At 40.3% G+C, this 15,241-nt stretch overlaps 1 protein-coding gene across 1 annotated transcript; it reads left to right on the plus strand.

The window, feature by feature from the left end:
- The first annotated feature begins 4,588 nt into the window (after positions 1-4,588).
- Positions 4,589-9,703, plus strand: LOC103518592. The gene is made up of 4 exons (XM_026830350.1): positions 4,589-4,602; positions 7,331-7,482; positions 8,519-8,582; positions 9,541-9,703. The coding sequence occupies exons 1-4, from the start codon at positions 4,589-4,591 to the stop codon at positions 9,701-9,703; spliced, it is 393 nt and encodes a 130-aa protein (XP_026686151.1).
- The last annotated feature ends 5,538 nt before the right edge of the window (positions 9,704-15,241 follow it).

Raw genomic sequence — 15,241 nt, forward strand, 5'->3', positions numbered from 1 at the left:
ATAAAGATTTTTTTTTTTTTTTTTTAAGAGGTTTGAATTGTCACTGCGGTCTTCCCCTGTCTCTCTTACCTCCAACTTCCATATCTCTCAACAAAAACAACTTACCGGTCCAAAAAAATCAACTTATAAAAAAAGAACACACACGAAATTTAAAATTCTCAGGTTTAAGCGCTCATGATCTCAACCGTAAGACGTTCGAACGAAGACTGAATCTTCAATTGAACTTGAACTCGACAAAATAGCAATTATAGAGGTCCGTGCGAACTAGTAAATATACCCCAGGCGATCTGTAGGAATCAGAGGTCTGTGCGAACTAATATACCCTAATATGTTTGGTAGAAAGCCCAATCGATTGGGAGCTCTAATACTGAAGGTTTGGGAGCTCTAATACTGAACGCTGAAAGCTCGACACTATAATATAGGCATTCCAACAACCTGAATTGGGGGTAATAGAGTTCTTCCACCCAGTGTGGGTTGCCACAATGTGGCACCCTATCAGTAATTTTTTCTTAGTGCACTGGCAACCTGCTAGTAATCATAGTATAGTGACGAAGGGATGGAAATTGACCTGAAGACTCTGAAGAGGTGTCAAATCAAATCAAATCTCAAATTCTTTGGTGTAAAGTAGAACTTTTTCACAACTTTTGTGGATATCACAGGCATTACTTAGTGCCTCCTTTGCAATCAATTTCCATATTTCAATAATCTTTTTGCACTGGTAATGCCCCCACTGGTCGCTACTCGAATCAAGTAGCTACTCAATTGTCCTCATGCGGCTGAGTGCACCCCGAACTCTAAGCACAGAGCCGAAAAAACTTCTCCTTCCTCCTAATGCCTTTTCATAAGCTCATTTTCTGCAGAACACTGAGTTTTCCTCCGCTACCTCTTCACCCTTCTAGTTCTTCTTCTTCTTCGTCTTCGTCGTCGTCGTCATCGTCGTCGTCTTCTTCTTCTTCTTCTTCTTCTTCTTCTTCTTCTTCTTCTTCTTCTTCTTCTTCCTCTTCCCATACTCTTTCATGTTCTCACATTTCTTTTTCAATATTTATTTCCCCCCCCCCATCAATATCACTGACCTAATGCAAAAACATTTTTTTTAACCCAAAACCCCTTCTGAAAAAAAAAAAAAAAATAATAAATACTCTTTTTTTTCTATTTTTCTTTACTCTTTTTTCTATTTACGTTTCAAAATGCTCGAACAATAGACAATCAACATCGTTCAAGAGTATTCAAATTGAAGCATTTTTCGCAGAAGAGAGGCAAAAAAGAAGCAAAAAAATGTAAACAGGAGCATCTTTTTCCATTGTCAGCCTACAACGGCGTAGCGACGAGAAGAGAAGACAATTAATTACCTACCTTTATGTAAACAGGAGCATCTTTTTCCATTGTCAGCCTACAACGGCGTAGCGACGAGAAGAGAAGACAATGAATTACCTACCTTTAGGAATTAATTTTCAGTTCATTCTCTTTTCAAATTCTTTGTTCTGCTTCCTCTCGCGTTCCTAGAACACAATCTAAACACTGCTCCTTGTTTTTGTGCTCTCTCCATTTATCGCATTTCTCTTTTTCGAATTCTTTGTTCTGCTTCCTCTCGCGTTCCTAGAACACAATCTAAACACTGCTCCTTGTTTTTGTGCTCTCTCCATTTATCGCATTTCTCTTTTTTCGAATTCTTTGTTCTGCTTCCTCTTGCGTTCTTACGGGAACAGCCTATTCTTAGGACTCTGAGGAGTGCTACCTCTCTAAAGACTGCTCTTTTTTTGTGCTCTCTCCATTTATCGCATTTCTTGATATGATTGTGCTAATCATATCTACTAATATTGCTTAAATTGTATAACTTGACTTGTGGACTTGATCTAAAAAAACTCTAGATCTGAAATCCACCGCGCTAATTACTAGGTACACCATTGAGGTTGGTCTTTAAGCTTATTATACCTAGCTTTTCTTCTTCTTTTTTAATAGGATTCATAGAGGGAACTGTAAAAAAGGAGGTCTAGCCTCCCAAAATCGAAGACAAAAGGACTACAGGATATAGGAGAAACCAGCCGTTCCGAGAACAAACCTCATTCAGGATAATATTCGTCCCCTAATCGAACCCAGAATAAAAAAAACAACTTCTTCTTTTACTGCGTCTTTTCCCACTCAGGTGGGGTCGACGTTTTGAATCAACCTCTTCCATGCACCTCGGTTTTGGGCGTGGCTCACTTCCAACTTCTTCTCTTTCAAATCCTGTTTAGTGAGTACCAAAGTTGTGACATATAATAACACAAAGAAACTGCATTTTACATTACATTTACATATAGGATAGGTACCTACGAAAGCTAACAGGTGACTCAGAGAGACAAGGTTGAAGAAGATTTAAGAGTTAAGGAATGAAGAATGGAGGATGAGAGGGTATGGTGGAGTAGAATAAAGGAGAGGGTAACGCCGACGCTAAATAAAATTGAGCAAAGGAGCAGTAAAAGAAATCAGTTTCCCAGTTCCCATTACAAATGATTTTTTCCGAACAAGTGGGACCAAGTGCTCTAATCTGTATTTTTCAATGTGGTCATCCAATACCAACCCAGTGCAACGTTGGGAACGTTGCTTAGCTTCAGTGATTCATCAGCTACTGGGTGTATCAACGTGCTATATCGCCACTGACTAGAAAAGAGTTCCAGTCTTCCAGTATACTTACCTACCTACCCTGTACGTAGGTATACCAGGAATAGGATTGTGTTCTTTGCTCTAGATCTAGAACGCTGTAAAACTTGTAAATAATGCATTACCTAGCTCAGGGGTTTCAAACTAGCGGCCCGCGAGCCACATGTGGCCCGCCAGCCCATTTTGGTGGCCCACGAAGATTTTTGGGCTTAGTGTTTAGCTACAATTAGGAGAATACTTTTTGAAAATATTCGCCTGCGGCACTCAAAATTCGATTGAACTGCATTTCTGAAAAGTTATTGGGGGGGAGGTTCCTACAATGCTCCCTTAATCCCTTATGTACATATTTATGTGGCCCGCGAAGTACCTGCCAATGTAGCATGTGGCCCGCATACACATAGAAGTTGGAAACCCCTGACCTAGCTATTAGGGGTTTGTATATTTACTCTTTGCTCTATGTTTTTCGCTTTATACTAATCTTACTCGAGTTTACCCACTTAGTTAGATACTTCCTGCTTATTTGCCTACTGGGATAATGGGACTTAATGTGGGTAGCGGTAAAGGTGCTTTCACACTGCAGTCGGTCGATCGATATCGACTGGAAGCGGCGCTTTTTGTGGCGCTAGTATGTTGCATTGTTGCATGCACCAATTCTTCATTGATCACTAAAGTTAAGCAATGTTGAGCGTGGTTGGTATCCGGATGTGTGGACATTTGGGGTACCTAATTGTGTGCTGCTGGCTTTTCCCGGTCCCACACTTCTGGCAGGCTGAGGTTACTGTGAGTAGGCGGGTAACTTAGGTGTACATATTTTCCTTCCGGGAAACTGACCAAGGGAAAATTGACCACTACTCCATTCAGCTTCCATTGGAGCAACGGTCAATTTTCCATGTGCACATATTTTTCGAAAGGAAAAAAAACACCTCTTGTCGACGAATGCAGGTTGAATCCCCCCTAAAATATACTATTGAGCTATTGACGTAATAGCCCTTTAAAAAATGGCCCTTGAAAATATAATAACAAAGAGCCGCGTGTTATTCACACCAGTTTTTTGTCTGAATAATATAAAGTTCCAGTTTCCATTACAGATGTAGAGTAGGCATTAGGCATTAGAATTTCCATCAGGCAAACGTGATTAGAATTACTAATGCAGGGTTGCCACAGTGTGACCAGTGGCGTATGGACGCCGTTTCCGTCCCTAAACGTTCCGACTAAATTGTAAAATGTAGATGTATCAGGTTGTTTCACATTACATATGAAGGACCAATAGGAAGAACGGACTAAGCTACACATACCTCATTTCGAGATAATTGGAGTTAGAGCCAAACTGCCAAACGGGATTTCTAATAACTTCCAAACTACAGCTAATATTGCTATAGTTCCTCTACTGGTGGATAGAGTGTGTTTCGGACTGTGTCCGAAAAACGGATTTTTTGGGTTAGTTCGTTCTTCCTCTTGGCATTTTATATGTATTTTATAATTGAAATTTTACAGTTTCCTCTATGAAATCTTGTCAAAATTAGATATACAGTAGAACCTCGATTATTTCAACTAATTGGGACCGGGGGTAGTTGAAATGGCCACTTTCTATGATGTTTTCCTCTGATGAGATAGGATATTCTTTTAAAGATAGAAAAAAACAATGGCTTTTGGAGTTGAAATAATAGAGAGCTGAAGTAATGGAAGTTGACTCCAAACACAAAAAGCCCACTCCGAGGCGTAGGTGTAGGGGCGAACAGCCCTAAAGGATGGGTTAAGCTACTAAGAATCTATTACGATGGAAGTTGAAATAATCAAGGTTCTACTGTATTTTATATTTTCAGATTGAATTTTATAGGTATTAGTAAGATTTATATTTATAGTCCGCTGAAGGCAACTTTGGAATACACTTGGATGGGTGACTGACTGCGATTGCCTCAGTGACTTGAAACAATGATAGAAGTCTGGAATGGATGACTTTGTGTAAGTTTGCAACATGAAGTGAAGATAAGACCATAGCAGTTACAGTTCCCTCTGTCAAACCTCTAAAAAAACCCCCTCTTGAAAAAAGTCCAAGAAGATGTTTCAAGGAAAACGTTCTCTCTTTTTTCATAAGAATCCACTTCAATCAAATCAAATTTGCTTGGTATCCCATCAAAAAAAAAAATCGGGATATCGACAGGAAGCTCTTCCCGATTTCAGGGATTTTTATGGTAACAGGTTTACCGTTTGAGATGGAATGATCACATGATCAGAAGAATTTAGAGATGAAAGGGGGAAGGGATCGATTTTTCTTAGAATTCCTTCCGTCCCCTGATGAATTTAATGTTAATACTTTCGCATTATCTTGTTTAGGACCCCTGTCTCATAGGGCTCCTGAAAAAGAAAATATAGGTACCTGTTAGGTACATACATAAGAAGAAAAAAAACACATCAAAGTACACTACCGTACCTGTTTCTTGGAAGCTCACTGCAAAGACTTTTATTACGAAGAACGTAATATAGGGTAAGTGTACCATTTATTCGCCCACCTAAAAAACGTATCATTTATTGGCCTCACATTTATTTTTCTAATTTTTGTTTTTATGACTATACAATTTTTGAATAGCACTGGTTCGCTAGCAGTCTATATGCCCTTTCTTTTGATGAAATTGGATCTTGAAAAAGTTCGTTCAGTTCAGACTTAATATGTGGTGTATGGTACAGGTGGGCCAATAAATGGTACGTTTTTTAGGTGGGCGAATAAATGGTACACTTACCCTACATATTGTAAGTATGTGTGGGTATAAGGAGAGAGACTCATTTTCCAAAAAGTTAGCCATTATAAATAATATTAGGAGATAAAACATTCCTTGGAAAAAAAAGGAAAGAAAAATTCTGGGGAAAAGCAACTCTGAAATGCCAGGAGTAGGTATAACACGTCACCCATCCAGATAACCAACACGCACAATGTTGATTAACTTCAGTGATATGTCGAAAACTTGGGCATTCATTCTTCAAAAAACCTGAACTTTTTTTTTCAAAGAGGTTTGATAGAGGGAACTGTAACTGCTAGGGTCTTATCGTCCCGAAAGCTAATAGGAAAGGCAAACAGGATAGGAGAAAGCCAGTCGTCCCGAGAAATAAACCTTATCTGTATAGGATAAACTTCGTCCCGGAGGTTTTAGGTGCAATCAACTCTGTAAGGATTTTTCCGAAAACGTCCTCTTTTGGAGGGACACACTCCCTAAGCTATTTTCTAAATTACCCGGTATAAGCTGATGATGTTGTCATAAGGTGATAATGTGATGGGTTTTGAGTTTCTCGTCGTTACGAGGTGTTTGTTTATGGCGAGAGGGTCTTCCAAGGAGCTAGCATGGTGTTATGTAGTGAATTATCCGTTATGTAATGTGGTCCATCGTTACGAGGTGTTTGTTTATGGTGAGAGGGTCTTCCAAGGAGCTAGCATGGTGTTATGTAGTGAATTATCCGTTATGTAATGTGGTATGAAGTGAATTATCTGCTGTTAAGTAGTGAAATTTTTTCCAGTAGGTACGAGAATACTCGTAGGCATATGCCTCGTAGAAGATTTTGAGGTTGTCCGTGAATGTTGTGTTGTGTGTAAAAAATTAGGCAAGAAGTGTAGGAAAGTATACACAGAAGTGCAAAGTGTAGATCACAGATGAACCAAGATTCTGGCAGGCAACTTTACTTCCTTTTTTTTTTAAAAAAAAAAAAAGAGGTTTGACAGAGGGAACTGTAACTGCTATGGTCTTATCGTCCCGAAAATCGAAGAGAGAAGGAAGATAGGATAGGACAAAGAGGTTTGATAGAAGGAACTGTAACTGCTAAGGTCTTATCGTCCCGAAAGCTAATAGGAAAGGCAGACAGGAGAGGAGAAAGCCAGTCGTTCCGAGAAATAAACCTTATCTGTATAGGATAAACTTCGTCCCGCGGGTGGGAATTGAACCCGTGACCTAGCGCTTACAAGGCAGACGCGCTACCCTCCAAGCTTACCGTGATGCGTCGAAAATTTATACATTCATTCTACCAAATCTAATCAAACTAATCGAAATCACTACAGTTTTTGCAATTAGGTCACTCAATCATAAATGTTTTGTTAATTAATACCTAATTGAGACGAGGGTCAAAATGGCATAATTGGGTCAAAAGTGCCTTGTGGTAAAACAGCACAGTGATACGTCTCGAATACGGCCCGTTTCCGTCCCTAAATGTTCCGACTAAATTGTAAAATGTATCTAGATGTATCAGGTTGTTTCACATTACATATATGAAGGCCCAATAGGAAGAACGGACTAAGCTACACATACCTCATTTCGAGATAATTGGAGTAAGAGCCAAACGGGATTTCTAATAACTTCCAAACTACAGATAATATTGCTATAGTTCCTCTACTGATGGATAGAGTGTGTTTCGGACTGTGTCCAAAAAACGGATTTTTTGGGTTAGTTCGTTCTTCCTCTTGGCATTTTTATCATTGAAATTTTACAGTTTCCTCTATCAAATCTTTTCAAAAGAAAAAAAAGTCGACTTAAAATAATTAACTCTACGACACTGATTTTCCTAGATGTACAATTAGGTAAACATAACCATTCAAATGAAGTAGCATAATAGTATTATAATTATTATCATTATTATTAGAGAGCTGCGCTCAACTATATTTACAACTAGGGGTAAGTTTATTGTACATACTATTATCCTATGCTTTCAGATCGAAATACATCCTCACCGAGACTCGAACCGGGTATGAGGTCAATCTAACCGTGATCATCCGAAATCTAAGTCGTCCAGACCTTGGTGAATACAAGTGTTACTCGAGTAATGGCTTGGGAGAGTCTGAGAGCGGATTTGTGAAAATACACGGTGAGTAACACAGACCGAAAATGTCTATTTTTACTGTTTTTTATGAGGTTTAATAGAGGGAGGATTCTACAGGGCATGAGGTACAAAATTGTGTAAATCAAGACCGGGTGAGGAAAAATTATCAGGACATGAGATAAACAATAGGGCTGTCTAGAATGGTCTGACAAGAAACACCGACCCTATTTCAATAGGAAAAGGCGAGGAAGAAGAGTAGAGGGAACTACATAATTAGGTATATGTAACAACTCACTAAGGTCTTATCGTTCCAAGAACGAACCTTATGGATGGTTCTTTTCTGTTTAATGCTGTTCAATTAAGATGGAGAAAAAAAGAAAAGGTTGCTTCAAATTTCCGTGTGCTTTTTTTTACTTTTTGTTTTTAAACCCTCTCTTTTCCTCTCTCCTTTGTATATTCGTTATTAATCCTTCTCTCTCTCTCTCTCTCTCTCTCTCTCCCTCTCTTTTTCTTTTGTCTTAATATCTTTTTATTTCACCTTCTTTTTTTTGTCGCCCTCTCTCGCTCAAACAACCAACAAGAAGTTTTAGTTTCTCTCTTTCTTTAATATGTATTAGAAAACTTTGTTTCCTTCCCTCTCTCTCTCTCTCTCTCTCTCTCTCTCTCTCTCTCTCCCTCCCTCCTCTCTCTTCTTTGTCTCTCTCTAGTTATCACTCTATCCTGGCATTCCCATATGGTTGGTTTCTTTCTTTCCTTCCGTTTCTTTTCTCTTTTTCTTATCATTCCTTACGTTTTCTCTTGTTTGTTTCTCCTTTTTAGTCCGTCCTTCCTTTATTATTACAATAGGAGGGTAGCGCGTCTTGTAAGCGCTAGGTCGCGGGTTCGATTCCCACCCGGGGCCGATTTTATCCTAAATAAGGTTCGTTCTCGGAACCGCTGGCTTTTCCTATCCTGTCTGCCTTATTTCTTCCCTTTTTAGACGATAACACCTTAGCAGTTACAGTTCCCTCTATCAATCCTCGAAATAACAAAATTAATAAGAAATAAAAGAATAAACATTTCATTACTATGTGTATTTCAGACGTGGCACTCAAAGCGTTAATACTCCGTGAGAAAGAAGATTGTGGGTTGCATTTTAGTTCGAAGTAGGTTGGACAAATAAAGATTGAAGCTGGTTAGGCTGAAGATCTGGATAACTTGAAGTATGTACATATGTACCTACATAAATATGTCTGTGTGTGCATTATAATATGTTGGGAATTAGGGATTCGACAAATAGAGGGATGTGCAGGGATTGATCAAGCAGAGGGATTAGGATAACGTGATGGGCGTGAGAAAGTAGCATTTGGAAACAAATCTTTCAAGGATGTTCAGAGAAGGCAAAGGAAACAAGTAGGGAAGGTAAACATTGGATTTTAGAATTATTAAGATATTGGGATAAAAATGGAGGATATGAACGTCACAACCTACTACGATCTCAAGAGGAAGGCAGAAGACAGGGAAACATGGCGTACTGCAGCAAACCAGCCTAATGGCTGTTAACCAATGATGATGATGAAGATATTGGGAAAATCCTACAATGCTGCAGTGAGTACCAAAGTTGTGACATACCTAATAACACAAAGGAACTGCATTTTACATTACATTTACATATAGGATACCTAGGTACCTACCAAAGCTAACAGGTGACTCAGAGAGACAAGGTTGAAGAAGATTTAAGAGTTAAAGAACAAAGGAGGGTAACGACGACGCTAAATAAAAATGAGCAAAGGAGCAGTAAAAGAAATCAGTTTCCCAGTTCCCGTTACAAACGATTTTTTCCGAACAAGTGGGACCAAGTGCTCTAATCTGTATTTTTTACTTTCTATTTACTTTAGTATTGCAATCAGTCCAAATTTTCAAAATCGGGAAATGGTTGGAAATATCCGTTTTGGGATCCCCTGATGTCAAAAAAGTGATTTTTTAAGTGGTCAAATTCTCAAATAAATGAGGATAAAATTCCATGCCTCGGCTGGGATCGAACCCACGCCCTCCTGTTTACCAGGCGAGCGTATTTACCACTACGCCAGCGAGACATTATTATCTATCGTCCTATGCTTTCAGATCGAAATACATCCTCACCGAGACTCGAACCGGGTATGAGGTCAATCTAACCGTGGTTATCCGAAATCTAAGTCGTCAAGACCTTGGTGAATACAAGTGTTACTCGAGTAATGGCTTGGGAGAGTCGGAGAGCGGATTTGTGAAAATACACGGTGAGTACTGAGTAACACACTAACACAGACCGAAAATGTCTATTTTTACTGTTTTTAGTCCGTCCTTCCTTCATTATTACAACAGTAATAAAAAGGTATAAGGGACGGACTATTGTATTCGCTTCTGTGTCTGTCACTCGCTCGGTCGGTCGGTCGGTCGGTCGGTCGGTCGGTCTGTCCCCATAGAAGGACTTATCCAAACCTGGTCGACCTATATATCAAATTAAAGCCTATCAGTCGAAAGGCTTTTTTAAAAGAGATTTGCAGATTTGATAGAGGGAACGGTAACAACTGAGGTTTTTCTGGAGATTTGATAAAGGGACCTGAAACAAAGAAAGTGTTATGGCCCGATGATAGGTCATGCCTAAATAACATTACGTAGGTACGTTAAAAGTACTGAAATAAAGAAAAAATAACGAGGAAAGTACTGAAATAAAATGAATTTTCGATAAAAGTAGGTACTGAAAAATCTGAAAATACAATCGGTTTGAATGATATTATTGTCTTGTGTACATGTACACTCGTACTTTGTGTGCTTTTCACAGAAAGGTCTTTGTTTATTTATTTATTTCTTCTTGCCAGCTTATTTTCTTTCTACTTCCCTCTCCCTTTTCTCTCTCTCTCACTCCCCTCCCTTCCTCTTTCTCTCTCTCTCTTTCACTTTCCCTCCCTCTCTGTTTGTCTTCGTGTCGCTCTATTTTTCACTCTCTCTTTCTCCTTCTTCCTTTTCCCTCCCTTCTCTTTTCTTTTCTTAATCTCCACTCTCTCTCTCTCTCTCTCTCTTTCTTTCCCTTCCTGTCTCTCTCTCTCTACTCTTATTTCGTTTCGGTTCATTGGCACCTTATTTCTCCTCACCTTCTCTCTCTCTCTCTCTCTCTCTCTCTCTCTCTCTCTCTCTCTCTCTATCTATCTTTCTTTTGTCTTTCCCACAATCTAATTTACTTTTTCATGCTCAATGGTTTCGATTGAAAAGAAAAATTCCGCCCGGGGCGGATTTTATCCTGATGGGATAATGTTCGTTCTCGGAACGGCTGGCTTTTTCCTATCCTGTCTTCCTTCTCTCTTCGATTTCGGGACGATAAGACCATAGCAGTTACAGTTCCCTCTGTCAAACCTCTTTTTTAAAAAAAAACTCACTTTGTGCCCCCCGGCCTTTATAGTTAAACCAAGTTTATCCTCGGCTTGTGGTCCCGGCCATTGTTTCAGTCAAGCCCCGTGTCACAGTTCCTATCCTGTCCTACGGTTCCCCTCTGGAGGCCGATGTGACCAAAATAAAAACGGTCTACCTGATAGTGAATGGCTGGCCTTTGATGAGGTAGTCCTTAGCAGGCTAAGAATAGGCCACACTAGAGTCACTCACAGTTACCTGTTTGAGAGAACCACGCCCCCTCTATGTATGTCAAACGTCAAACCTCTTAGAAAAAAAAACTCACTTTGTGCCCCCCGGCCTTTATAGTTAAACCAAGTTTAACCTCTGCTTGTGGTCCCGGCCATTGTTTCAGTCAAGCCCCGTGTCACAGTTCCTATCCTGTCCTACGGTTCCCCTCTGGAGGCCGATGTGACCCTGGAGTGCAATATAGAGGCCTACCCCTTCGCCATCAACTACTGGAAGTTCAAGCCATCCACCAAACAAGAACATGTGCTCACAAATGGGTAAGTCAAAGACTGAAAAAATGAGTTTTCATAGCGAATAGCTTCCTAGTGACTCAAAACTCCCAAAAGATCCAAACAACACAACCCTGGCTCAAAGTTTTGAATTTCGTCAGAAATGAATAGCTCACCCCTAAATGGGATTAGGAAAGCGACGAATTCAAACCGCATAGACCTGAGAGCAAACTCTATGTTCTCCGCTTCCCTCGTTTTTTTTTTTTTTTTTTTTTTTTCTAATATGGATAGCCCCCCCAATTCATACGGTACATGCAGTATCGATTTTATCTCAAGAGCGTATAGCCTCCAACACATAGGGTAGGTACTAGGATAGCGTATCGTACTAGGCATATAAATTAAGTCGCAGAAATTTTCACAGCCAGAAAGCTGACTTGAACGCCGTGTTTTGCAATGTCAAAAAGAATGTTCACAGTTTCGAAGGGGGGCGGGTCCGTTTAAACAATGAACCTCTCGTACCGCTATCCTACAATATCTCGGGATGTGATCAGCCGCAACGGATGAAAAACCGAGACGAGAGAGGAGAGAGAGGCAGAGACGAGAGAGAAAATCCAAGAAACATCTCTCTCCTCCCCTCCTTCTTCTTTTCTTCTCATTCTCCTATTCCTTCTCCTCCTCCTCCTCCTTCTCCTCCTCCTTCTTCTGCTTCTTCTTTTTCTTCTTCTTCTCCTCCTCCTTCTTCTTCTTCTTTTTCTTCTTCTTCTCCTCCTCCTTCTTCTTCTACTTCTCCTTCTTCTTTGTCTCTCTCTGTCTTTTCCCGTGTTCAGACGGGGTCGGCGTTTTTCGTCAACCTCTCAATCAGGCCTAGCTAGGGTGATTGTTTTGGGCTGACATGTCACACTCAACCTTTGATATTTCTTTAACAAGGCTATCCTGTCTGTCTAATGTCCCATATATCCAGACTAAGCTGGTCTACTCCCTGTTTAGAGTCCCCCAGCCAGACTTGTAAATCCTTAATCGCTTAATCCTTACCCTAAGCAGAAAACACTTTTTGTGTTCCTAAAAAAATAAAATAATAATAATAAAATAAATAAATAAAAAATCCATCTTAGCTTGGAGGGCGAGCGCCTACCTTGTAAACACTAGCTCGCGGTTGCCTGGGGCGGATTTCATCCTAAACAGTTAAGGTTCGTTCTTAGAACTGCTGGCTTTATCCTATCCGTCTTCTTCCTAAAAAGGGGATTTAGCTAAAAAATCTTAGAACTCACTTCGTTCTTTCAACAAGGAACAAGCGCTAGGCCGCGGGTTCGATTCCCACCCGGGGCGGATTTTATCCTGATGGGATAATGTTCGTTCTCGGAACGGCTGGCTTTCTCCTATCCTGTCTTCCTTCTCTCTTCGATTTCGGGACGATAAGACCATAGCAGTTAAAGTTCCCTCTGTCAAACCCTCTCTTCGATTTCGGGACGATAAGACCATAGCAGTTACAGTTCCCTCTGTCAAACCTCTTCTTAAAAAAAAAAAAAAATCTACAAGGAACCCTGTTTAGCTCTAATATACAGTAATAGGTCTGTTTCTAAAATCCAATGTGGCGGATTTATGGCGGATGTTTAATGAAGTGTTATACAGCATTAACAGGGCCGAGCTAACCGGGTCCCCGCCTGGGGGTCTAACATAATGAAGCAAAATTCGGGACGAAAAAATTTCTCGTGTCGTGCAGTGTGAACGGGTCTGCACGAAACGAGAAATTTTTTCGTCCCGAATTTTGCTTCATTATGATTTTTTCTTCTTCTTTTTCTTTCGTGAGGCGTATACAAATGAATTAGCGTGTATACAAAAAATATTCGTGACTTTTAATTTTATTTTACCTGGTTAGGTACTACTATTAATGGTATCGAGTCGTAGGTATTTTATATTCCTTTAAAAAAGAAAAAAAAATCTGCTGATTCCGGGGCCTCTTGAGAAACACGGGCCCGAGACAAAATGGCACCCTACGAACCCCCCTGTAAACAGCCCTGTAATGGGATTGTGAAGTGCTCACAACACTCCACATTTTAAAGAGGGCACTTAGGAGGAACGTAGGTACAGAAACAGGTAGGTACTTTGTACCCTATGTGCTTGTGTCTTGAGAGCTGTAATGCCGGCCTCCAAACTCTTCAGAGACGGTGATTATCGACCTCCCTTATAGGTATCTACGTGGGATATCTAACACAGCCCTCCTCGTCTTTTCCCGTGTTCAGACGGGGTCGGCGTTTTTCGTCAACCTCTCAATCAGGCCTAGCTAGGGTGATTGTTTTGGGCTGACATGTCGCACTCAACCTTTGATATTTCTTTAACAAGGCTATCCTGTCTGTCTAAAAAGCTGGTCTACTCCCTGTTCAATGTTCCCCAGTCAGACTAAGCTGATCTACTCCCTGTTTAGAGTCCCCCAGCCAGACTTGTTTGTTCTTAATCCTTACCCTTAGAAATTCATGAAATCATGTTTTACAGTGGTTCCCAAACTTTTTCTACTCGGCCCCTTTTTTTCATTTGTGAAGGAGCCGCGGCCCCTTTGCTATTTGTGATCTTCCATGGGCCTCGAAGTTCTTCACGGACCCCTCGGTGGCCGCGGACCCCAGTTTGGGAAACACTGTTGTACATTATCGTACTCTTGAGTGGAAGGTAACCGTTAGGCGAGGTTAACGCCGGGGGCGTTCTCTACCACCTAACTATTGTTGTCCTGTGCTTTCAGATCCAAATATATTCTCACCGAGACTCGAACCGGGTATGAGGTCAATCTAACCGTGGTTATCCGAAATCTGAGTCGTCAAGACCTTGGTGAATACAAGTGTTACTCGAGTAATGGCTTGGGTGAGTCGGAGAGCGGATTTGTGAAAATACACGGTGAGTAACACAGACCGAAAATGTCTATTTTTACTGTTTTTAGTCCGTCCTTCCTTCATTATTACAATAGTAATAAAAAGGTATAAGGGGCAGACTATTGTATTCGCTTCGGTGTCGTCTGTCGGTCGGTCTGTCTGTCTGTCCACATAGAAGGACTTATCCCAACCTGGTCGACCTATATATCAAATTAAAGGTCTTTTTACCAGGAACACGAAAATGGTGGTGCAAATTTTTGTGGTTGAAAAAAAGTTGAATTTAAATTAAAAACCAGTGGTTTTCAAAATGTGACCCACAAGTGAGGTGTTGGGAGTTGTCACGTGGGTGCCGATTCAACATCAAGCGAGCTAATTATATCGATCTTTGATGGAGAGAGGAGTCTTTAGAAAACGTCTATAAAGTATAAAATTAATTATACATGCTTGGGATGTGGTTGAAAAAAAAAGTTGAATTTAAATTAAAAACCAGTGGTTTTCAAAATGTGACCCACAAGTGAGGTGTTGGGTTCACCGAGAACGGAGCTGACACGTGGGTGCCGAATTCAACATCAAGCGAGCTAATTATATCGATCTTTGATGGAGAGGAGTCTTTAGAAAACGTCTATAAAGTATAAAATTAATTATACATGCTTGGTTGTTTCACCATAAATTGTCCAAATGTCTTCCTTTGGTGAGGCAAACATACATTTTCAAAATTTCGTCATATACCTACCTAGGTACTAGGTACCTACCCTAAAGGAAATTTTCTCGTCAAATTTTGGACTCAATTGGGGGTGCCCCCTAGGAGCCTTTGATATATAGTTTCTGCAGTCCACTGAGCTAGGTACTAGTAACATAAAATAATAATAATTATGATAGTAAAAATAGTAAAATAAGATTATAGTTATGAGAGCCGTACATTTGCTGAAATGAGTGGTCACAGTGGTCTCTTCGTATGACACGGTTTAAAAATCACTGAATTAAAAAAAGGGTTCCCCTACCCTTCTCCCTCTCCCTCCCTCTCTCTCCCTCCCTCCTCCCTCCCCCTATCTCTCTCTCTCTCTCTCTCTCTCTCTCTCTCTCTCT

This window comes from Diaphorina citri, unplaced genomic scaffold (assembly GCF_000475195.1).
Source record: "Diaphorina citri unplaced genomic scaffold, Diaci psyllid genome assembly version 1.1 scaffold2264, whole genome shotgun sequence".
NCBI lineage: Eukaryota > Metazoa > Arthropoda > Insecta > Hemiptera > Psyllidae > Diaphorina > Diaphorina citri.

What these genes read in the sequence shown, in the direction of transcription:
- LOC103518592 (XM_026830350.1), top strand. An exon ending in CGGATTTGTGAAAATACACG is followed by an intron (nt 7,483 to 8,518) that starts GTGAGTAACACA and finishes TGTGTATTTCAG; the next exon opens with ACGTGGCACTCAAAGCGTTA. An exon ending in GGGTTGCATTTTAGTTCGAA is followed by an intron (nt 8,583 to 9,540) that starts GTAGGTTGGACA and finishes CTATGCTTTCAG; the next exon opens with ATCGAAATACATCCTCACCG.